The following is a 22,563-nucleotide window of genomic DNA, read 5'->3' on the forward strand; positions in this document are numbered from 1 at the left end:
GCCTGAGAATCGTCAAGAACCTCCAAATACCTATATACACCTCCAGCGACCTTCACTTAACCAAGACCCAGAGTTTCCAAGCAAGATAGTAGGCAAAATCCAAACGTTGAAAGTGAAGGGGTATTCTCAACACCATGGCCTCCCCAAGCCCACACAAGCATAAATCATAGCACATAAACACATCCAAACCCCCAAATCCCTCTACAACATACCTTAGGTATCCAACCCAACCTCCCTTAAGCATACCACCCACTCTCCGGATCCCCCAAACACTCCCCCACCGTCCCCGTCCTAAATCCCCTCGCTCTAACCGTCCCCACCATCTCATCCACCAACCTCTCCACCGTCCACCGATGAACATCATGACTCAACACAATCGCCGAGTCCGTCGCCGGATTGCTCCCCAGCTCACTATTAAACTTGTTCACGCTCACCTGAATCCCACTTTCACTATCATTCTCATAATCCTTGGTATCCAAATCGAAATTAACGACATGGTATCCCATCCCCTCGAGATCCTCCAGACATCCGTTCTCGCAAGTGGCGTAGGGCGGCCGGATATATTTCGGTTTGACGCGGACTACCCTCAGCAAGACGTCCTCGAGCTTGGTCACCTGCTCGACGCGCTGCGCTGTGCTGGCGGTCGTTAGGTCAAGATGGGACCAAGTGTGGCTGGCGATTTGGTGGCCTTCGCTTAGCATGCGACGGAGGATGCCTGGGTAAGGGGTGGATTCGTCGTCGATGGCGGAGACCCAGTTGGCGCCGTTGACGAAGAAGGTGGCGTGGATTGGGGGCGAGAAGGAGGCCAGTTTGTCGAGGAGTTGGGTGGTGTAGATGTAGGGGCCGTCGTCGAAGGTGAGGGCGACGATGCCGGGGGTTGTGCAGTGGTTGATTATGAGGCCGGTGGGCACTGCTCGGCGGAGGTATGGGGAGGAGCCCGAGGAGGACGAGGTGTCCTGGTTGGGGTAGTAGTCGTTGGGATAGTTGTTGTTTGGACCGTAGTTGTTTGGATACAAGTCCCGGGTGGGAAGCCTTTTACTGTTGATCGGTGTCAGATGTGATATTTGCATTTTCAGGGACGACGGTCTTACGATGGAGTTGGGATCGCACGTCCTAGGGCCACGAGAGCCCCGACGGGCAGAAAAGTTGACCAGCGCATTGTGGCTCTCGAGATGGATAATTTCTTGTCCGACGAGTAGTGTTTTAGTGAGGAAGACTGAGTCGGTACACTCAAAGATTGTAGCAGAACGTAGCAAAAGACAGCAGATAATGAAAGGACTCGTACCAGGAAAAGTAACCGGACTCTATTTCGAACGGGCACAGAGACCGACTGGACTTATATACAACTACGATACATCAACTACAGTCTTCTTGTAAGCAGGCAAACATATCCGCGGCGCCGCTCTCCCACTTCAAATTGCCAGAACAAGTAGTCCGAACGCCGAGACAAGCCTCACAAGTCAACTTCAGATGATCGTCCGGAATGATGCCCAAAGCGCCTCCTATAGCTGCTGATAGCGCCCTTTTTGTATTTCTTGGGTGTGCTTGGTGGGTGTGATTTGAACGTCAGAGTCTCATCCCTTGGGGGCCGTCTCAGACCGGTTGAGCATCCTTCTCAGCCTTGCAATTGGCAGTACGACCCCTCGCAACCACGGGACGCTGTGTAAACAGTGGATAATGGATTTGCATTGCAGCGCTCATCCTCCTAGCCTCGCATATACGGTCCAACGATATCTGACATGGTGGACCGGGAAGACACGCCAATGGTCGACGTGTTCGGGTCATATTGAAGAAGTTTGCAAAAGGTGCATTTGCTACACCGCCGCGACAGGTCAGACTACCATTGAGCAGTGAATAGGCAGGGGTTTGATAAGCAAATGCATAGCAATGTAAACAACGACAACGCTTTTTGCAGGGAATGTTAACGCCCGAACCTGTTGTGTTGCTGCATGGTTGCCGTGTCGTCGCCTTTTTTTGTGGTCGTCTGCTATCAGTGAAGAAAGCGGACTCTGTCCAACCATTTTGATACGCAATGGTTACTTGTGGCGTCTTTGGCGTCTGCCTCGTGGATAGAGTGCTGTAATAATAAAACCGTTTGCGTAACGCGACACGGGCGCCACCAGTCCTCAACCCCCTCTGGGTTTGCTTGGCTTTCAGAACCAGGTTCCTCCGTGCTGACCACCAGACCATCTCACTTGATGTCATAACCTCTGACTTTTAGATATGTGCCTGCAACTGCCAGGCTGAGGACAGCCCACGGAAGCTGGAGTTCAATGACGGACCACACCCACAGACAACCCACGGGTGGCGCTTGCTTCATGACGGCCAGGTATCCGTATGTGTTTGTGATGTGGATCAGGTAGCATCCCGAGGTCACGCTCATGATTAGGAAGATGACCTGTCGGAGATGGTTTTGGAAGCGGGCAGGTAGGCCGGGGAGGATGGTCGGGTTCGAAGAGTGAGCGTGGAGGGTGTAGATGAGGAAGCCGAAGACTGGGCAGGAAGACGTCAGTGGGTAATATTAACCCTAGGCTCGTATTGACATACCAAACAAGGCCTGGAATGCTCTCATCCAAACCTTGGGCCACACGATGCGATCGGCGGAATATTGGTTCTGGACAAGGACGTCCAAGGTGAAGTGCAGCATGGTCAGGCTCATGGTGTAGAGGGTGGTGTCGAGGAAGCGCTCGGCTCCGGGGGACAGTGGTTCGTTGTCATGGTCGTTAGGGTTCTCTGGCTTTATCGGAATCTTTTTGATCTTGGTTTTAGAGTACTTGTCGTTTTCCTCCTGTTTCTTTTGCGCTTGTGCGAAGAGCCCCCTTTCCTCGGCCAATTCTAGCAGGGTCTTTTCCTTGGGTCCGCTGCGGTCGGGCTGCTGGAACTTGATGTTGGACGGGGAATCGGCGCGTTTTCGGCCCATTGTGGTGTTTGTGTCTGGCGATACGAAGGACGAAGAAGAATTATTGCGGCTCTGGGGACAATGGCATGGAAGGAATGGAATGATGACGATGGAATCGAAGACGTGAGTTAGGGGAGCTTTCAGTGGGTCGGCCGCTAGCTCCCGCAATGGCCCCACTTGTCCCCGTACCCTAACCCCCTCAACTTGACACTTGACTTTTCTTCAAGATGCTATATCAACCACATATGTCAACTTCTCGGCCATCATCCACCGAGTTCTTGGCCATTTGTGTCTATTATCCGATTGTGTAGATCCTATATTGGTGTTGCAAGAAAGTAGGCAACCAAGTACGGTACCTTTTCTTGTGCAAGGCTCTGGAAATGTTCCTCTTCCTCCGGGGTTCTACAGCCTCAACACGACTCGGTTGCCCGCATCCGAAGAGGCTACAGGTGATAAGAGTGGTGCTTGCACTATCGAGAACTCCTCACTGGTAGAGGCTCCTCTTGGACTCCCTTGCATGTTGTTGTACAAGAGGTGCCCAGTTGAACATGGAACCTTGTGACCCTCGTGCGAGACATTCCCTCCCTCCTTGTCTTCCATCCCACCACACCTCCCGTCGGCCCTTGCCGTTCCGCCGCTGATAGAGGCGGGGAAATTCAATCCCAACCTCGTGTTTGGTTTCTGCCTTCTCGTAGACGTCCACAAGGACAATGTCTTCTCCATAGTAGGAGGCCCTCAAGGTACCTGTAGCCTCGGCCTCCACTCCCCCACAATCCGCCCATCCTCCAAGCGGGCCCGACCGCGATAAGATAACACATCCCTGCCTCACATCCCCGCCTCCACACCAGCGCCCAAGCTCCCGTCCTGCCGCAAGCTTCAGGGGACCACCAGTCCACCACCGCGTCCATGACGCTACCACAACTTGTCCCGACCATCCTCTAACCCTAACAACAGCCAGCGCCGCTATGAACTGGCTAACAGCCCTCGGCCTCGCCGCCGTGGTGATCCCCTCGCTCTACATCTACACCGTCTCCATCGTCGCCACGCGGTTCCCCGTCCTGCGCAACAAGCGGATATGCCTGCTGATTGCCCATCCGGACGATGAGGCCATGTTCTTTGCGCCGACGGTGCTGGCGCTTACGAGGCCAGAGACGGGGAACCATGTCAAGATTTTGTGTTTGAGTAGTGGTATGTTGTTGCCCGTTCGCATCTCCTTTCTTCGTTCTCCACTGCTGACGTACACCCCAAACAACAGGCGACGCAGAAGGCCTCGGCCCAACCCGCAAGCGCGAACTCGCCAAATCCGGCACGCTCCTCGGCCTCCGCTCCCCCTCCGACGTCTTCGTAATCGACTCGCCATTCTTCCCCGATAGCATGACCACTCACTGGGACCCCGAGCGCATCTCCCACTTGCTAGCCTCGGCCTTTGCTCCCGGACTTAACGAGACCACCAACCCTGCTTCCGCCAGTTTGCGATCGTCGGGGAAGAACAAAGAAAATAAAAAGGGGGAGGAGGTCAAGCCTACGATCGACACCATCATCACTTTTGATAAGCACGGAATCTCGGGACATCCGAATCATATTTCCCTCTATCACGGCGCTAGGTTGTTTGTTAGCCAGTTGTTGGCTGCTACGGCTGGAAGCAAGGAAAAGGGAAAGGGACAAGGGCAGGTGGATATATATACCCTCCCCACGCTCGGCCTTGCCCGCAAGTACAGCGGGATTGTTGACGCCCTTCCTACCCTGCTGGAGTGGGCATGGTCAGCGGGCATTACGAAGAAGGATAAGCAGGAAAGGCCGGGCGCATTGGTGTTTATGAATAACCTCGTCCCTGGGGAGGGGTGGGCAAGTGTGGACAAAGCGTGGGCGGCGATGACAAAGGCACATGTGAGCCAGATGCGCTGGTTCAGGTATGGGTGGATTGGGTTGAGTAGGTATATGTATGTCAACAGTCTGGTTAGGGAGGATGTTGCGCCAGCTACAGCGAAAGACTGAAGGGGCCCAATGAGTGACATGGAGAAAGAGGAGATGGGTTTTTGCCTGGGCAGAAAGATTGGAAACATACGTTACGGCCGATGTGACTAGCATAGTTAAGCGGGATAGCATCTTGGAGCTCATATGGAAAAGCATCATGGCGTTGGCAGTTTGGAAAAGAATAATTGCAATGAAGCTCAGGCAACGCCAGCGCAATGCGTTCGCTGGTCGGGTATCTATATCTCGTCAAGTACTTATAGTCATAAAGTCGTCAACACAATCGTTCATATCCCTCAAGCCCGCCTCCGAAAAGGAAATCCCAGCACCGCAACCAGTACGTGTACCCTTACCATCCACAACCACAACCTGTCCAACCTCAACACCTCTACGTCAACAACCTCAACACCTTCTCCGCCCTCTTTCTCTCCGCCCTCTTCACCTCTTCCTCCACAGTCCTCCCCCTTCGTCTAGCCTGGTCTATTACATCGACCTCCAACTGTCCCTCTTCCCTCTCTCCCCGTGCCATCTCATCCATCCCCAGTATCTCCTCAACCAACTCCTCCAGCCCCTCTCTCTTCACCGCCCTCGGCTTAAGCGTCTCCACAGTCTCCCCCGCCGCCCTCTGCAACTGCTCCCCCTTGAGGTCCAAACTATATTCTCGAAGTCTGTTGAATCCCCTCGCAGTCTCCGGCCTCAAATCCATACTCACCACCGCCGCCTTTTTGACTTCCGTCCACCTCTTTTCCGCTCTAAACCCTTGCGCGGCTCCAACGCCACGCTTGAAACGGATCACACCGGTGGGGATCTCGTAGTGGATCGTATCGGGCAGAAGGCCTTGGAAAGCGTGGATGAGTTGGGGGATTAATCTGGTGCTTATGTCGTGGGAGGGGAAGATCTTGGGTGGTTTGGGACCGGGGAGGTGGACGGGGGATTTGATTCTCTTGAAGAGGAGGGAGAACCATTTGGCAAAGGTGTGGACTATGTAGTCCTTTCTGAGTAGGGTTCTCTCCCAGAGGATGGTATCGTACGCTGGGGAGTGGTTGAATGCTGCTTGATCAAGAGCGTGGAAGGGGTAAAGGGATTGTAACTCCTCCACTCGTTTGCGGTAGAGAGGTTCGAGGTCCAGCATTATTTGCATGGCGCGCTCGATCTTGTTGTTCTTGATCAGCCACTCGACGTAAATTTTGTACTGAGGGAAGCCGGGGGTGGCGTTGTAAGGGGGTGAGGTCATGGTGTCCCAGATTAGTTGGACTGCGTTGCGGTGTAAGCGGCGACCGGGGATGCTAACGATCTTCCACTCTTTTGCTGCGCGCGGAGAGGTGTGGATGTAGGCCCATTCTAGTAGTTCGAACCAGACTGACGAGGGAATCGGGAGGCGGTACACCGCAGAAACGTGGTCGAGCATCTTGCACGCCATGGCGATCATGCCGTTTGACCCATAACAGGTGGCAATGGTTTGTAAAAGACGGGTGGTGGGCGCCATTGGTGAACCGGGGAGGAAGTCCCGCCGTCCGCCGGTGATGCTCAAATCGCCGGTTTCGATGGAGCCAGAGACGTCGATCTTGTAGTTAAAGTAGAGGACTGACTGGACGTCTTCCATCACACCTGTTCTAGCGTAGGCTATGAGCGCGGCGCAGATGAACTCTTCTGAGAGCAGATGTAACCGGTTTCTGGCGGTGCCGAAGACGAGATCAACGGGCGAACTCCGCCGTAACATCCTCATCAAGTATTCCACCTTGTGCTCTGCCCCGGGGTTCTGCCCAAATCTGTCCAGCCGCTTGTTGGTCTCGTCAAAGTTCATCTGCCTCAGCTGGGAGAGGTTGTCAGGCGTAAAGTACGGCAGGAACCGCTTCTCGGGAAACAGGTTTACAGGCTTGACGCGGAAGTCGTGCCGGTTATTTTGGGTGTACAACGGTTCCGTCAAGAACCGGGCCTTGAGGAATTCGGCATACAGGTCCGTCTGGCGCTCCCACATCTTTTCGGAGACGTTCATGTGGAACCAGATCTTGCGGGCTAGGAGGGGGTCCGAAATCGATCCGGCGTATCGTAGCAAGACCTTGTAGTCGGACAAGAGAAGAGGGGAGCCGGCGCGGAATCGACGGAAGGCGGCTTCGTGGACGAGCGGGTAAAGGTCGGTGTTTCTCTTTCTGGCGCCATAATTATTGACCAGAACTCCCAGCGGTGACCAGTCGGCCATGGCTGGGTCGACCCAGATATCTCCTAGCGGGTCTTTGTCTTTTCGAATGGCTTCGATTGGGTCGACGGAGCGGAGAAGCTCGCTGAAGGCTGTTGGGGGAAGTTGTAGGATTTCGAGTTTGTTCTCCTTGAAGTAGGCGAGCATCTTGTGAGGTTGTCTGAAGGCGCTGGTGAAGCCGTCAATCCATGGCGATCGTTTTGCGGGACGAGGTTTCTTGGCGACGGGTCTCGCGAGAAGGGTTCGGAGGAGGAGGAGCTCGTCTTGTTCGAGGGGCTGTCTGGGCTCGTCAAGCTGGTGACCAAAGCCATGGTGGGCAAAGTTGCCTGGGTATGGGATTGCTGAGATGGGTTTTGCTTGTTGGGTCGTAGAATGGGAGAGCTTCTGGAGCTTGACGGCGGAGGTTCGTCGAGACTTTGGAGGGATTCGAACCCCGCGACAGGAGAGGAGGGGAGCCATTGGTTGGGGAGTTGGTGTCGCCTGCGTATTATACCAATACCATTGGCATCTCTCGTCTGCAATTGAAGCTCGTCTTCCGTCTCGTCGTCTTTGAGGTGTAAGTCAACCCCGCTAACTAAAAGAGGAGAAGTGCGATGGATCTCGCGATGCCTGCAAATCCGGGGAAGGCCTGTCACTTTGACGAAATCCATGCACACATACGGTAGAATCCATACGCACATACGGTAAACCCACTTTTTAAGGGTGTACAGCCAATCCGGAGTCCTGACCACGAACCTTCTCAAGTCCCGCGACGAGAGCTTCAAGTTCACACTCCCTATCAATCAATAATAAATGGCTCACGGAATTTATTTGTACCAGCAACGCGGTATAAGCAACTTCTTCATTACTACCCATAGAAATGAAGATTATTTGGTAGGTAGTTTTTGCTTGTACAAAGATATAATAGGGTAAGGTAGGACCTCTAGGCCTTATATAACATAATTTTTAATACCCTCCCTAGTATTTATAGTAGGGTAATACCTCTAAGTGGAATACCAGCCATCAGCTAAAGGTTGACAAATGGCCGAATTTCCAACTTCGAATAACACTATAAAGACAATAGAGATTTCGTAAGGTGAGTACAAAACTTGGTGGTTATTGATAACAGCTTACACTCTGAAGAGGTGGGTTATCGTATGTGCGTATGGATTCTACCGTATGTGTGCATGGTTTCCGTCACTTTGAGCGACGGTTCCTGCCAAGACCTTGCCTAGTCGAAGCTCTGGCATAAGCGTTTAAGGTCGGTCAAGTTCTCACCGAGAGCGGTCAGTGCGTCACCTTGCTCTTGGCATGCGACCAGCTGGCACTGACCTCAACCGCAGCGCTTGCAATCGGGCAGGCAAACCCCCACGCCGTCACTGGCGCTCATCATCGTTCCAGGGCAGGTCCATCAACAACAGGAACACAACGACAAAACTTCATTTTCTTCCTTCACTCGTTATTCGTTTTGGGGCTTTTTAATACACATCACACAAAATGGCCGACGCAGTAGAAGATGCCGGCTCCGTTTCCGAGCCCATGGACCTCGTCCGCCTTTTGCTTGATGAGGTTGTCTGCGTCAAGCTGAGAGGTGATCGGGAGCTCAAGGGCCGTCTGCACGTAAGTCCACTTCATGTTTACATGTCCCCTTTTCAGTCGTCACCCTTTCCCATGCCACCCACCTTCACCCACCATGAGCGGCACTCATTGCTAACTGAGATATTGTGACGTAGGCCTACGACTCCCACTGCAACCTAGTCCTCGGTGAAGTCGAAGAGACCATTTACGTCGTCGATGATGAAGATACCGAGGAGGATGATTTGAAGGTCAGCCCTCCTTCTCACCCCTTGCCCCCCTTCTTCCTTCAACCACCCCCTCATCTCCCTTGACACATCAACATACTAACACTGCGTAGACCATCTCCCGCAAATCCGAAATGCTTTTCGTCCGCGGCGACTCCGTCGTGCTCATCTCGCCCTATACCCGTTCTTGAGAAGAGGTCGTGTATGCGAAGGTACCAGTTGACGAGCACGACTTCCGCCACCGCTACGGCATCAAACCCTTCGCCGGCCCGCTTGGCCAGGACCGGTTGCCCATCGGCAAGTGGAAGTTATCGCAGGTGGCGGACGAGGCGCAGTTTTGGGAAGGGGTAGATAAGGAGGAGGAGGAGAGTGGGAAAGGGAAAAGGAAGGGGCAGACGGAGGGTTCTGGGCAGTCAGCAGCTGAGGGTTGGTCTCAGTGGGAGTTGGACATGGGTTGTTAGCCTAGGTGGTGGCTACCTCAAGGTCGAGAGGGGCGCTTACGAAGGAAACCCGAGCTTTAGGAGGAGGGAAGGAGAGGGAAACGAGGAGAGAGGTGGCTTTTAGACGTGGCTATCACCATCATCACATCATGTTCATCGTTTGTCATTGGAGCCGAAAGATAGATCACGGCACAGATATACCATTGTTATTCCCGGCCATGGAGCATTGATAGTCAGGCAGGACTTCGTTTTGACGAGGCTGAAAAAAATCACTCTGACAAGGAACTCAGTACGATGCTTAAGGGTTCCCGTCTTTCCATTTTGGTGTTTGTCATGCCAATACCCGTAAGTCATTTATCTTCCACCTGGGATACATTACAAAAAACCACGTGGACCATACTGATACTCGAAAACCCGCAGATAATCAAACAATAATCCTGTACTGCGCGCTAAGTGCGCTGCTCCGTATATGAGATATCAAAACAATGAGACGATGCCATGCGGAAAAGAAAGAACAGCAACACGAACGCCAACTTGGGTCATCACAACATCATATGCCCAACCCCAAACTAGCACCACGTTATGCCCCAACATCAGGCGTCAGGCCATTAAGCACCAACCTTCACCTCGTTACCGGCACCCTCATTCTTAGCATCTTCGACGCCCGCAGCCACCTTATCACCCCCCTCGCCCACATTAACCCCACCCAACGGCCGTTCGGGATCATACCCGAGACTCTTGACGATGCCCAACCCCTTGGTTCTGCCCTCTCTGAAGAGAAGTCTGTCTCCCGGGACTAGGTACTCGGGTCTCTGGACGAACCGGAACGCGACGGTGGCCCGGTCACCGGTTCGGATGAACGGACGGTCGACGTCGATGATGGCGCAGGTCTGGGAGACGGGGCCGACGTGGAGCATGGCTTGGTATTTAGTTTTGATGGTGGTTGCGTGGGAGAGGATTAGGACTGGGGGTTGTTAGTCGGAAGCAGAGAAGGGAAAGAAGAGAGCGAGGAAGAAAGAAATGAGGAAAAGGACAAAAGGGGCAGAGGAAAAGGAGGAAAAGGGGGAGGGTTGGGTGTGTACCTTCAGCAATGAACTCCCGATACACTTTCGGCGGCCCACTTTCAGTCTTCGAGAGCACCACCATTCCCTTACGAACATCCTTCCTCTTGACCCTCTTCAACGCAAAGCTCGCCGACTGTCCCGCGCTCGCCGCCGGGACGCCTATCCTCTTCCGCTCAATCGACCTGATCGCCGTGGTCGTGAACTTACCCAAGCCATCCGGCCCCAGGTGAACCTCATCGCCCGCATGGATGACCCCCGACTTAACGATCCCCGAGACGACTGTACCAACGTGGGGAACGCTGAAAGTGTCGTTGACATGGAACTCGAACGGCGCGTCAGCGTCGTACCGTCCGTGGTGCGGTAAGATGTTGAGGAACGAGCGGACCAAGTCCAAGTTCTCGCCTGTTACGTTGCTGACTTGGAAGATGGGGCAGATGCGCTGGGAGACGAACTGCGTGGCGGTGTTGATGCATTCCTCGCGGCTCTTGATGAAGATGGGGATCTTCCTTGCGCCAGGGGACTTCAAGATGCGGGTGATCTGGGTAATGGTCTGTTCCAAGATGTTGGGCGGGCAGATGTCGATCTTGGTGATGACCACCATTATCGGCACGTTTAGCGCTAATGCTATGCCGAGGTGCTCTTTGGACATGCCTATTAGTCCGTTGTTGGCCGCTACCATTAGGAGGCAGTAGTTCGGCGACGATGATAACAAGCCGAAGACTGTGGTCCTCAGATACCGTTCATGCCCCGCAAGATCGGTGAAGGTGATTACTTTGGCACTGCGCTTGCCGATTTCTTCCCACGAGAGCTTACGTCCGGGAGTGTCGGAGAGAACGGTCTGCCCGTGCGAATCGAAGCCCATGATTTCCATGCCGACAGACGAAGTGCGTCCGGTCTCGATCTCGTGCTTGTGTCTGAAAAGGTTCACGCGTGCGCGACCGCGCCCGTCGTCCAAGTCGCCTTTGACCAGAACACCCAGCATCGAGGACTTGCCGGCGTCGACGTTGCCCACGACTGCTATTCGTGTTTCGATGACCTCCTCGGCTGCGGACGGGCGTCGACGGATCATCACCTTGCCGCTCACGTCGCCATCGCGTGTCGGGGTACCGTCGAGGTCGCCGCCCAAGTTCTTGGTTAATAGCAGCTGGCAGTCGGCATCAATCTTGGCTGCGGCCTGCGATAACCTCTTGTATGCCACCTCCCAATCTTCTTTGGTCAACTTCATGCTCTCGCCGTGGTTCTCGAAGCCGATGTCGAAGACGGACTCGCCGTGGCCTTCGTCTAATCGCTCGCCAACGATGTCGACGAGTTTCTGGAGGGAGGCGTCATCATCCGCCGCGGACAGGAGGAGGTCGCGCAGTCTTATTCGCGGACCGGGCTCGGAGAGGTTGAGACTGTCGAGGATGTCGTCGAGCTCGGCATGATGTTCGACTTCGGGGGCGTTTGTTGTCGCACTCTGGCTCTGGGCAGCCTTGTTCGGGTAACGCAATGCTTGCTGTCTCTCGACGTACTCGGCAAAGTCGCCAAGGGCAGCTTCGCCTTTTCGTCGTTCGTGCGGTGCCTGTTTTGATGCCATGGCTGCTTGTTCTGTGTTTCCTGGTCTGGAGATCGCTGCGGTCGGGAGGTGAGTGATAAGAGGGGTCAAAAACACCAATGTTTAAAAGATCACAAGTAAACTATATATCCTAAGAATCATTGGGCCGGAAGAGTTGGGACGAAAGGTATTGTATATTGGTACGGATGTGGAGGTAGAGGCAACGATGAGACGGTATTTTTCGTCAGACGATGAACAAGTAGTTGATGCAAAACTAAACTCTGATGCAAGAAAAGAATGGAGTATGGATAATGGCAAAGGCTGGAGAGTGTGCCTTCTTGTATGCCTTGAAGAGGAGTCTGTGACTAGAAGGTGAAGAAGGGAAGTTTCGGTGATGTTCTTCTCGCCGGCTGAGTCGAACGGAAGCTGTAGTATTGCATCTGCGCGTCAGGGTTGCGGTTGAAGAGTCATCAAAGTCTTTTGATGCCGCAGTGTTGGAAGGTGCACAGCAGTTGCATGCGGTCGCCCGAATGACAGCAGATGGGTGACTAACCGCGGCGGCGAACTGGGGGAAGCTGCAGGCGCCGCTTATCGATAAGATCCCCGCCTCGAAGCGGAAAGGTGGGACCTGGAGAGCTGGGGTGCCGGCTGGCAAGATCCGGCAAGCTCCACTACTGGAAAACGCCCTGGAGCTGCCTGGCCGTTGGTTTCTTGGCAAGGCATCTTTGAATCGGCAGTTCAACATCGAGATACCAACTCTGGTTCGAGATGGCTTCATGTACCCCGGATTTGTGTGACGATAGCATCGCAGCGGCTCATTATTCCTTGGTTTCATTCATATTTATCTTTTTTTCTGGATTGTGGGAGAATGGGAAGCAGCGGTACATTTGGCGTGGCCTCCGGAGTGAGGCAGTTGAAAGCTCAAGAGCTGAAGAGTGAAGAGCAAAGGAAGTCAAACTGGCAAGAGCCTCCTCAAGCTGACCTCTGCTCTCTGCCCATTGCTCTTCCCCGCCCTCCGCGATGGCCATGGCGATGACCTCACCATAACGTCCATAACATCCCTCCATCCTTTCCTTCCGGAGCTCTCCCCACAGCCCCTGGAAATCGCATGGGGAGAGACCGGACCGCACTGACACTGGCAACAGACTGGCACTACCACCGCCGGTCCCGGAAGCTGGGGCTCCCGATCCAAAACCACGAGACGGGATTGGGGAGCTCAGTGCTCACAGGCATGCACGGACGGAAGACCGGATGCTAGCGAGGAAGTACCTCATAACTCTTCTACCACCTACTTGTCGGTACAGTACGGGTATACTACCGTCTGTTGGGAAAGTTCAGGTCCTGATGTCGTCCAAAGAGTTGGAGAACAGGTTGAGTGAGCTCCGATTACGGTGGCGTTGTCTCCGACCTCAGCACCCGGGTTCCACACCCGTCCACTCCAACCACTCCTCCTTACTCCTCATCTCTTGGCTTGACGTCCGAGACAGGAGGTGAAGAGACTGCTGATCGTGACATGGATGAAGCTCTTGGTTGCCCTTGGTGGATGAGTTGTTGAGTCACATTACCTGTTGGCATCGTGACATCCTGGCAGTGAACACCGGATGTTGACCTTGTGCGTTGGCACCAGCACCAGCACCATGGGTTAGGTCACTTACAGAGGATTAGCGAAGTACACTGCTGTAATAGAGTCTACATTTGATCAAATTATGTTCACACTCTATAGTAGTAGATGGCTGGCTTCATATGCTTCATGCTTGGTATCAAAGCTACTCGAATACTGCTCATATGCCACAGGCAGCCCAATCGATTCTTTTATCCCCTCTAAACGCCAGTAAATATGCCGCTGTGTTGAAGACAGCAATGCTGATGATGAATACACACAAAGTAAACCCCAAAGAACTTTTTAACTTCCTATCCCGGCCCCGAATTTTCATCACCTCCTCGTCTAAAACCAAAAGTAAAAATAAAACATGCTAAACCAAACTTCCTGCCAGTGCCCAAACCGGTGGGTGCGTAATGTCACCTCCGCAACCTTTCAAACCGGTGCCTGTGCAAGGGGGGGTATAATGTTGAAACCACATATAAACAAAAGAAAAAGAAAAAGAAGACAAGAAATCGTCATGCGAGCGAGTCGCTCGAAGCCGAAGCAGGCAAACGCCCACAATGCAGACTCGTAAAAGTCGTGATCCAACAGCCCAGGAACCAATCAAACCCCACCTCAACCCTCACCTCCACGCTCACCCTAAACTTGCCCTTGCCCTTTGTGTTACCAAACCAGCGGCCAAAAGGCTGCATCAGGGCTCTTCACCTCCTCTGCATCTCAGCCGATCCCCTCCTACTAGGGGCCCTACTAGACACGGCACTCGACCTTCCACTGCCCAGCCCACTAGGCAACATGAGCGTCTCCACTACTCCATCCATCGACTCCCCACCCATCATCAGCTCCGAATAGGCTGGCGGACTCTCGGGGACGTCCTGGTAAATGGGAGGCGCCTCGTTATCCCACGAAATGCCAATGCCTCCGCGCTCCGTGAGGATACTGCTGAAGTGCATCCTTAGGATCCTGCCAACACCGGTATGCGTGACCAAGTTGGGCTTGCCTACCGGCGCCCACTCCTGGCTGACGACCATCTCGACCATTAGCTGGTGCGAGACCTCCTGCGAGGTGGAGGTGCCGGGGTGGGTCCATCGGGTATCGCAGACTGCGGGGGACGAGTGGGATTTGGAGAGGAAGTAGTCGAGTTCGAGCTCGATGTGTGAGTCGGTGGCGGAGGAGTAGGATGATTTCCACCCGGAGAAGATGGTTTTCTCGCCGATGATGCGGGTCTCGGTCCTGGGCAGGCCCTTTGGTGGTTGGGGCTGGGCGTCACTGCCCTCTGCCGGGGTTGGGGGGACGGGAAGCTTGGGAGCGTGCTTCTCGCATGCTGGCGCCAGGGACTTGGAGATCTCCTCGAGCCTCCAGGTCAACTTCTTGAGCTTCCAGTACTCCATCGTGCCGGCCTTGGGGTTGAGCCTAGCGATCCCGTCCAGGCGGATCTGCAGCGTATTGGTGCCCGTGGGGTGGATGTGGTGGGGGTAGTGCACGTTGGCTTTGATGTTGGTGGGCGGGAAGACGCGGATGCTGTGGTGAGGCACTTCGGAGGAGGCGAGAGAGCGCTTGACGTCGAGGATCTTTTCGAACTTGATAGCTGGCTGCAAAGTGCCGTTGACCTTCGGCAGGGCCTCGACCTTGAATTCGTAGGCGATGGAGGCCAGGGGACCGTCCATGCTTGCTGGTAGGTGACCGTCGAGCAAAACGGAGAAGGGGAAGGAGTGTTGCCCCTTGGCGAGGACGAGAGGGTGGTCGAGGAACTGCCATTTCTTGATCTCGGTGTACTGGTGGGTGCAGTCGTGGCAGTGGTGAGTGAAGGGTCGTTTTTGCGTGACGTGGATCTTCAGCGTGGCGTTGATGAACTCGACCTCTAGCAGGTCGTGGTCCTCCTTGATGTTGAGGAAGATTTGGCCAGAGACGAGCGCGCCTGTGGACGTTTCTGGGTCATTGTAAAGAACAATCGGAGGCGACTCGAGCTTCCAGTCGAGAGAGGCGGGCGCGTTGGCGTGCACATCTTTGCTGGAACGGCCGAAGTGCATGCCCGGGAAGGATATCCTGTGGTGGTGATGATGGTCCTTTTCTTTGTGGTGGTGGTGGTCCTTGGCGCTAACGACCTCTTTGCTCGTGTTAGTGCTAGACGTTGTGCTGGTGGTGTGTGCGCTATCCGAAGAATCGCTGGACCTTAACAGAGGAGACATGGATCGTGGTGGCGTCGTGTTGCTGGTGCTGCTGTCTTCTTCTTCGCTCGAGGCAAGCGCAACTCGCTCTGTGCTTCCGTGACGGGCAACGCGAGCAGCGCCCGTCGGACTCTCTCGCCTTCGGGAAGTCTTGCCGGATTTTGTGAAGGTGGAGACCTGGAACTCAAGTGTATTGGCCGACGACCGGAGGAAATCGACAACTCTGTGTGGCATGGTGGTGTTGCTTACCCCTGCCAATGCGGGGGAAGGTGCGCTGTAAGTCGGTTGCTGTAGGGGGTTCAAAATTCGGCGATGGGATTCGCTACGAGAAGACACTCGAAGGGTCGCCAAGGTGCGGTAGCGAAAGCGGTCGACTGGTCGGCTGATGTCCCGTCGGATGCTACCTTTGTTTCTTTGGATCGTCACAAGATCTGTCGAATCTTTTTTAGGTCGAATTGCGACAATGTATATGCCGTGGGTGCGCCAACTTTTCCCAATCCAGCTTGGTGTCGATGCACTTCAAGTCTCCAATGTCCACCAAAAAGTTGCAACGATGCCCTGTTTTTGTTGGCGTTGAGGGGAACTGAAAACCTCCAAGAGCGAATAATGCAATGACGTCGTTTCAATGCGGAAGGACGGAAGTGTTTGTTCGTTTTGCTGGCCTTGACTGACTCGAGTAGCTGGAGGTTCGGAAAGGTTCGTAGAGGGTGAGATATATGGTGTCTTATGAGGTGGAAAGTGTGGTTGCCGTAACACTAGATAGTGTACAAGTCAGTATGGCGCCACATGGAAATCCAATGACATGCTATAGTGATGATGTACACATATCGAATGTCAAGGGAGTCTCCGGTTGTACCAGACCAGTAGTATAGAGATACGTACCTTGCGCAAAGACTTTGAAGATGAAGAGGGTGAGTGCCTGATGGGATGATGGTGACCAAGGCAAAGGGGTATATAAGAGGAGAAGACAAAATGATAAGTGATCAAAACAACGTCGCAAGGTAAAAGCAAGCAAGGCCAGGAACAAACAACATAGGGATCAAGAGGTTATAAAGGTATTTGACGTTCTGAGAAAAGCATTTCCATCGAGTAATTATGTGTCATGTCACAAGGACCACGAAAGGAACCACAAGGACCTGGGCCCTGGCGTCAGCCACATGCTAACGCACAACAAGGCCGCCCTGTGTGTTGTGGCTCCATTCATTTTCTCTTTGTTTCCTTTTCCTCGCTTCCAGGTTGTTGTTACCAAAGTCACTCGTAACTGCGGTACTAGCACGCAGTCTGGGCTGTCCGCGGCATCTCCAGTGCTACCGGAATTCGGGACTCCACCGGGGCCAGGGACCGTGTAAAACACTGTATGTATGTTACCAATGGATGGTACCTGTACTTTTCATCAAAGCCTCACCCGCAACATGTCGGGACGCGGGGAGCTTTGACAACATGGCATTTGTTTCAGTAAAGGGCTGATTCATGCTCCCACAATTCCCGTCTTCATATTGACGGCGGGATACAGTAAGCTGGGCCTTTTTCGGGTGTCAATTGCAGTTCAAGTATCACATAAGCTAGAGTCCAAATTGTCCAAGGGACCAGTTGTAAGTTACCATACCGTGGCAACAATGCGCTAACATGAAAGCTTGAAAATTTCACACGATGCTTGTGTGAGTGTGCAGCAGCGAGTTTGTTCAGATGACAGCTGCGATCCACAGTGTGCGACTGACTCCGGCCCGCTGTCCGGGTTCATCGCGATGACTTCCTTTTTGATTTCAGTCGGTCTTTCAACTCAAGGGAGTCCTGACGAGTGTGACGCGGATCTGACCGGATCTGCTGTGCCCTTGGGTGATCTCCCTTAACACAAGATAAAGTAAGGCGGTTCTTCCTTGCGGTTAATATTCTTCGATAGAGCTGTGAACCTCTTGAAACTTACAAACAGTACACGTGTAAAACCAACAGTGACAACGAGTCCGTCGTGTTCTCAATTCTTCATCCAGATTCAGCGTCAGAGTTCCCCACCACTCCGCTCCCATCAGCCCCACCACAGCCCGCGGAAAGCCTTGAATGCTCTGGAAAGTGGCGCTAACAGGTGGGTGGACCTCTGAGCTTGCTCATACAGAATATGACACTTGCAAATTGATTCTAACAACTATTTTCTGTAGGAAAAAGTCGTTGACGTTAGCACACAAACTCAAGCACAACTTCTACGGTGGCACTCCGCTCAAAAATTTTCAGAAGAGGAACCTATCCCCTGTCCCCTGCCTGGTTGGACTCCATCGTTCACCTTGTTGGCATAGTTACCTCTACAGTTCACCCCTGGAAAGTTCGTTAGCGCGGGACTTCACTACGCACTCTTCGCAACTCAACCACCATTCCACCACATTTCATGCAAGAAGTTGGTATCAACCAGATGCGTTTCGGAGGCTTTATACACTTTATCCAATTTTCCGTTTTGAATGTGGTTGTCCCGTTGTTTTTCTGTGAAGTTTTGGAGACTCCTGTCACAAGAATCGCGCTAACACACTTTTAAGGGTTGAACTGTATGTGTACAACGGTCGAGAACAACAGCGGCAGCCAACAGCTTTCAGTTTTTGAGATTTTCCCAGGTTCATTCAGTGGAGCTTCTACGGCATCAGGTAGGTACCTACGTACCCCCCGTGAATTTCGACGAGGTGTTTCGACCGAAAGGCCTTGCGACAATGACTTTTGATGGAGATCCTACCGCCGGCCAAGACCGAAATTCAGGGCCACAGGGCACTGCGCACGGGCCTCAGGTCAAATGCAATGGTGGACGCCGGAGATCTGGAACACACAAAGATGCTTGGATGGAAACTGACAGCAGCCCCTTTCCTTCAGGTTTCCGTGTTCCCCTTCCCGCCCTGCCCGCTTTCCGTCCTGTGCCTCCATTCCCAGCAGGCTAAAATCCGGGGAAAAGCAGCTTCTTCCCGGTGCTTCACCCGGGGCAACGTTGTTGTCACCGAGGCCAAGACCTGATGTCCTTGCTCAGTTGAAGAAGGCTTGCGAACCTTGAAGGACTTGTAGCCAACACTCAGATGATTGGTGTACAATGACCATTACTTGCCAGCTTTATTACCAGTCTTGCGGTTCATGTTGCGGTCTACTTACCCGGCACTTCCATACAGCTGTCATTTCCCGTCACGAGCACCACGGACACGGCATGATTGGCAGATCTCCGTCTTTGTTTATTTCGGGCTTTGTCGTACGGCTGAGCTGACGACATATTTCCAGCGGCCGACAAAGCCTCAGGTCGCTGTCGCTCGCCTGTTACAAATGCCCCGAGCTCTCCGAGTCCGAGCTGTCCGGATCTTCGATTCGCGCTCACCGCAGAGCCCTACGAACAGGAGATCTGCCACAACAGCCCTACAGGACGAGTAGGATCAGCGGATATTCACTTTTCGAGACTCGAAACCCGCGAGACAAAAACCTCCACCGGGTTTACGTCAGGCTCCTGAAGTCCTGAACGCTGTCGCTGCCCAAAGAGGTTCCCGTGGACCCCGACTACTCAAGTAGACCAAGGAGATGTACTTAATGCATCCGGTTTCTGTTTCGAAACAGCGGGGATTCCACCGTAGACACCGCAAACTCGCTCATCTTCTGGAGTACATGTAGGGTGTGTTGAAGTTCAGTTTGACGGCTTCACTAACAAACTGACAGAAATAGTAACACCCCGCCATCACCAGATTGGGTGGAAACCTAAGGTATCAGGGCGTCTCAGGGGCGGCCGTCTGGCGTAACACGTATTTTACATATCCAATACTAAAACCGTATTTGTGCCCCCGGGCCCCGGAGAAGCTTAACTTGACAAAGTGACAAACCTGCAGTGCTTCCAAAGTTTGGGGCCTGATCGGCTCGCGTGCACGCGAGGTACGCCTCGAAGTCTATTGGAGTTATATACCACTAAAAGTCTGACTAAAACCTCCTTACTATGTGACTTTACCACGTTTAGTATAGTTGAATGGAATTGTTATGGAGATTATTGAAGTTTGTTAAAGTTTATTACGTTGTGTAAAAATCTACTTCGTACTTCTATAATAACTATATAAGAATGCGTAAACGAAATAAAGCGATACCTTATAGAATATAATAACCCTCCAACGCTACCCCAAAGTAATATAAATAATTCTATTTATAAAATCCACCGCCCTATCTAATAGATTTATAACGTAGCAATCTTCTAAAGATTGTTACGTATATTTTCTAGTTAGAAAGTGTTAGAAAGTAGGTAATCTAGGCTATATTTATAGCGTTAGGCATCCTTATTATATTCCTAACCACGGGGTTAATATAATTATATAATATACTACTGCCCTCGTATACTGTTTATATTAGAGGCTATACCGCTATTTAATATTAATATTTTATATAGGAATTAAAGTAACGAAACCGATTATATTAATATACGTTAGCCGCCATATTTGAAAATGAGGAATATAATACTTATATAGAGGAAGGGCAAGAGGGGGATAAGGTAGTAAAAATATATAGAAGGAAGGTTTTATTAATCCTTGTTACTTAAATTATTATCATTATTATTATTATTATTATTATTATTATTATTATTATTATTATTATTATTATTATTATTATTATTATTATTATTATTATTATTATTATTATTATTATTATTATTATTATTATTATTATTATTATTATTATTATTATTATTATTATTATTATTATTATTATTATTATTATTATTATTATTATTATTATTATTATTATTATTATTATTATTATTATTATTATTATTATTATTATTATAATAATAATGGAAGAGAAGTATAATGATAATCCCGAAATTATTAACGAAAGTAGCTTAGAAACTAATTAACGTTTTATTTAGTATTTATTAAAAGGGTACGAAAAGCGCTTTTTCGAACTCCTTAGAGTAATTAAAATTAAATTTATCGATTTAGTATGGTAAATACGTAAAAAGAGTAGTATATATAATATTAGATATGAATCAGTTAAATTTAAATTAATAATCTTTTTATAAATTGTTGCGTTTAATAACCTTTAACAATAGGTTGTTTATTACTTTATAATAGCGTAATCAATAATATCGAATATCGTTTTAAAATTATTACTAACCTTTATTATATTTTATAATGAATTTGTTATATAATTAACGATAATTTTATATTGCTAGAAATCGAATTTAACGTTAAAGGAAATTAGGTTTTTAATAAGGCAATTAGTATTATCGATGGTACTTATATTTACGCGAAGGTACTAGTAAAAAACCAAATAAAGTAGCGTAACCGAAAGGAATTTATTTTTTAAAACGTATTTACTATTATTCGATTTAATAATTCATTTTTATACGTATTCGTTAGCGTAGAAGGGTCGATATAAAATTCGAAATTACTTCGTATTACGTTATTCCATAGCTTTAAAGTACCCCTTAAGTAATTTTATTTGATTAACGTAAATTTCAACTAATAAAAGGGAATTTTAATCCGTTCCCTAATATACGATACTATTTTTAAAATTAGAAGGAAGCCCCTAGAAATAAATAGCATAAAATAAAGAAGGAATTATACAATTTGAAATATAGCGAGATTGGATACTAATCGAATAGGTATTCAATTAATTAAAAAGGATATTAAAATTAATACGAAAGTCGGCACTAAAGTACCCTATTAATATTTAAATTAATTTTGTATACGCGGTTATAAGTTTATATAATTTTATTTATTATTAGCGATATAAACGAACCGATGAGGGGGAGGAAGAATTTATTAGGATTTTAAAACTGGTAAAGAAACGAATAAATAATAATTTTATGGAAGATCCCGTCGCGATACGTATTAGTATTACGTATATTATTTGGATTAGTTGGTAACTATATTTAGCGAGAAAGTAAAGGAAGTAAGAGAGGGGGATAGAGGGCGAGAAAATATAAAAGAGGGTAAATTTGAATTAATTTATCGATAATTAAATTTATATAAAATATGAATTGTAATATTTTTAAATTTCAAAGTTTAAAAATTAAACGGCTATAAGTACGAACGCTATAAAGCGTCAAAATTATAGAAGGGATACAAATTTAATTGCCTTACTAAAACTAGAACTAAGGGATATTAAAAATTTCTAATTAATATAATACGCTATATTAGGGGTATATAGATTATAAACCCTAGTAAATATCTATATATAATCTAGGAAAATAGTTTCTATAGACCCTAATTATATATTTAATAGCAATCAATTTATTAAAATCCAATTTTTTAAATTTAGTAAAATTTTTAGAATTTTATAATTTTTAAATAAAAATAAATAACCCCTTCTATTCTATTTTATTTTATTTTATTCTATTCGTCCCTATTATACTCCGCGCCCTCATCTCCTTCCTCCTCTCCTTTTTAACTACCTTTACTAACTACTTCAATTTTATAGGTTTAAATTTATTATTTATTGCATTCTATAAAATAACCTCTTCCTTTAATAGTTTTTAGGATACATTTACGACTATTTTTAGCGAAAAATCCTTTGTAAAATTATATTAAAAGTCCTTAACCGCCGTTTTGATATCGATTACGCTGATAAGTTTCGTATTATTAATTAATTTAATTGCTTCGCTAATACATTTTATAATAAGGGTATTACTTTACTTAACGGATACCTTCTTAATTAATTATATTATATTAGAATAAAATAATAAGGGGAAATCCTCTTTATTACCCTCCGCTTCGCTATCACTACTTTTATTATTCTAGAAATCGGGAGTTTTTAATACGTTACTTCTTAATGCTCTTAATTATTCGCTTTTTTTACACTTTCTTATTATAAGCCACCTTCTTTTTTTCGGTAATTAAACCGCGCTTACTCTAGCTAACGATAAGTAAATTTTTCTTACTTTTCTTATTTACAAATACTTTTACTAACCAGATAAAA

The 22,563-nt window shown here is 49.5% G+C and overlaps 7 protein-coding genes across 7 annotated transcripts; 2 read left to right on the forward strand and 5 right to left on the reverse strand.

The window, feature by feature from the left end:
- Positions 1 to 199: 199 nt before the first annotated feature.
- B0H65DRAFT_83297 (uncharacterized protein) lies at positions 200 to 1,495 on the reverse strand. The gene is made up of 2 exons (XM_062831468.1): positions 1,092 to 1,495; positions 200 to 1,038 (listed from the first exon to the last, which is right to left on the reverse strand). Exons 1-2 carry the CDS (start codon positions 1,157 to 1,159, stop codon positions 237 to 239), a joined length of 870 nt encoding a protein of 289 aa, XP_062676607.1. The 5' UTR covers positions 1,160 to 1,495; the 3' UTR covers positions 200 to 236.
- A 611-nt stretch (positions 1,496 to 2,106) lies between these two features.
- Positions 2,107 to 3,020, reverse strand: B0H65DRAFT_83295 (uncharacterized protein). Its single transcript, XM_062831467.1, has 2 exons — positions 2,548 to 3,020; positions 2,107 to 2,493 (listed from the first exon to the last, which is right to left on the reverse strand). The coding sequence occupies exons 1-2, from the start codon at positions 2,918 to 2,920 to the stop codon at positions 2,192 to 2,194; spliced, it is 675 nt and encodes a 224-aa protein (XP_062676608.1). The 5' UTR covers positions 2,921 to 3,020; the 3' UTR covers positions 2,107 to 2,191.
- Positions 3,021 to 3,521: 501 nt separating this feature from the next.
- B0H65DRAFT_481837 (putative deacetylase LmbE-like domain-containing protein) lies at positions 3,522 to 5,082 on the forward strand. Its single transcript, XM_062827642.1, has 2 exons — positions 3,522 to 4,087; positions 4,155 to 5,082. Exons 1-2 carry the CDS (start codon positions 3,865 to 3,867, stop codon positions 4,892 to 4,894), a joined length of 963 nt encoding a protein of 320 aa, XP_062676609.1. The 5' UTR covers positions 3,522 to 3,864; the 3' UTR covers positions 4,895 to 5,082.
- A 176-nt stretch (positions 5,083 to 5,258) lies between these two features.
- On the reverse strand, positions 5,259 to 7,214 carry B0H65DRAFT_512954 (mitochondrial ATPase expression-domain-containing protein; the record flags this gene model as incomplete). Its single annotated transcript, XM_062828621.1, has 1 exon — positions 5,259 to 7,214. The coding sequence occupies one exon, from the start codon at positions 7,212 to 7,214 to the stop codon at positions 5,259 to 5,261; it is 1,956 nt and encodes a 651-aa protein (XP_062676610.1).
- A 1,124-nt stretch (positions 7,215 to 8,338) lies between these two features.
- On the forward strand, positions 8,339 to 9,309 carry B0H65DRAFT_534977 (uncharacterized protein; the record flags this gene model as incomplete). Its single annotated transcript, XM_062829021.1, has 3 exons — positions 8,339 to 8,666; positions 8,780 to 8,872; positions 9,046 to 9,309. Exons 1-3 carry the CDS (start codon positions 8,544 to 8,546, stop codon positions 9,307 to 9,309), a joined length of 480 nt encoding a protein of 159 aa, XP_062676611.1. The 5' UTR covers positions 8,339 to 8,543.
- A 265-nt stretch (positions 9,310 to 9,574) lies between these two features.
- B0H65DRAFT_481842 (GTP-binding protein 1) lies at positions 9,575 to 12,408 on the reverse strand. The gene is made up of 2 exons (XM_062827643.1): positions 10,377 to 12,408; positions 9,575 to 10,258 (listed from the first exon to the last, which is right to left on the reverse strand). The coding sequence occupies exons 1-2, from the start codon at positions 11,926 to 11,928 to the stop codon at positions 9,897 to 9,899; spliced, it is 1,914 nt and encodes a 637-aa protein (XP_062676612.1). The 5' UTR covers positions 11,929 to 12,408; the 3' UTR covers positions 9,575 to 9,896.
- Positions 12,409 to 14,190: 1,782 nt separating this feature from the next.
- B0H65DRAFT_512958 (uncharacterized protein) lies at positions 14,191 to 15,888 on the reverse strand (the record flags this gene model as incomplete). The annotated part of the gene is made up of 1 exon (XM_062828622.1): positions 14,191 to 15,888. One exon carries the CDS (start codon positions 15,886 to 15,888, stop codon positions 14,191 to 14,193), a length of 1,698 nt encoding a protein of 565 aa, XP_062676613.1.
- Positions 15,889 to 22,563: the final 6,675 nt, after the last annotated feature.

This window comes from Neurospora tetraspora (assembly GCF_033439725.1).
Source record: "Neurospora tetraspora strain CBS 560.94 chromosome Unknown B0H65scaffold_11, whole genome shotgun sequence".
NCBI classification, from domain to species: Eukaryota; Fungi; Ascomycota; class Sordariomycetes; order Sordariales; family Sordariaceae; genus Neurospora; species Neurospora tetraspora.

Bases quoted from the DNA above. Each gene is read 5' to 3' on its own strand.
- B0H65DRAFT_83295 (XM_062831467.1), bottom strand. From the start codon at position 2,920: ATGGGCCGAAAACGCGCCGATTCCCCGTCCAACATCAAGTTCCAGCAG. The intron at 2,494-2,547 runs GTATGTCAATAC...CTTCCTGCCCAG, and splicing joins AGCATTCCAGGCCTTGTTTG to TCTTCGGCTTCCTCATCTAC.
- B0H65DRAFT_481842 (XM_062827643.1), bottom strand. From the start codon at position 11,928: ATGGCATCAAAACAGGCACCGCACGAACGACGAAAAGGCGAAGCTGCC. The intron at 10,259-10,376 runs CTGAAGGTACAC...CCGACTAACAAC, and splicing joins AGTGTATCGGGAGTTCATTG to CCCCAGTCCTAATCCTCTCC.
- B0H65DRAFT_83297 (XM_062831468.1), bottom strand. From the start codon at position 1,159: ATGCGCTGGTCAACTTTTCTGCCCGTCGGGGCTCTCGTGGCCCTAGGA. The intron at 1,039-1,091 runs GTAAGACCGTCG...ACCGATCAACAG, and splicing joins CGTGCGATCCCAACTCCATC to TAAAAGGCTTCCCACCCGGG.
- B0H65DRAFT_481837 (XM_062827642.1), top strand. From the start codon at position 3,865: ATGAACTGGCTAACAGCCCTCGGCCTCGCCGCCGTGGTGATCCCCTCG. The intron at 4,088-4,154 runs GTATGTTGTTGC...CCCAAACAACAG, and splicing joins GATTTTGTGTTTGAGTAGTG to GCGACGCAGAAGGCCTCGGC.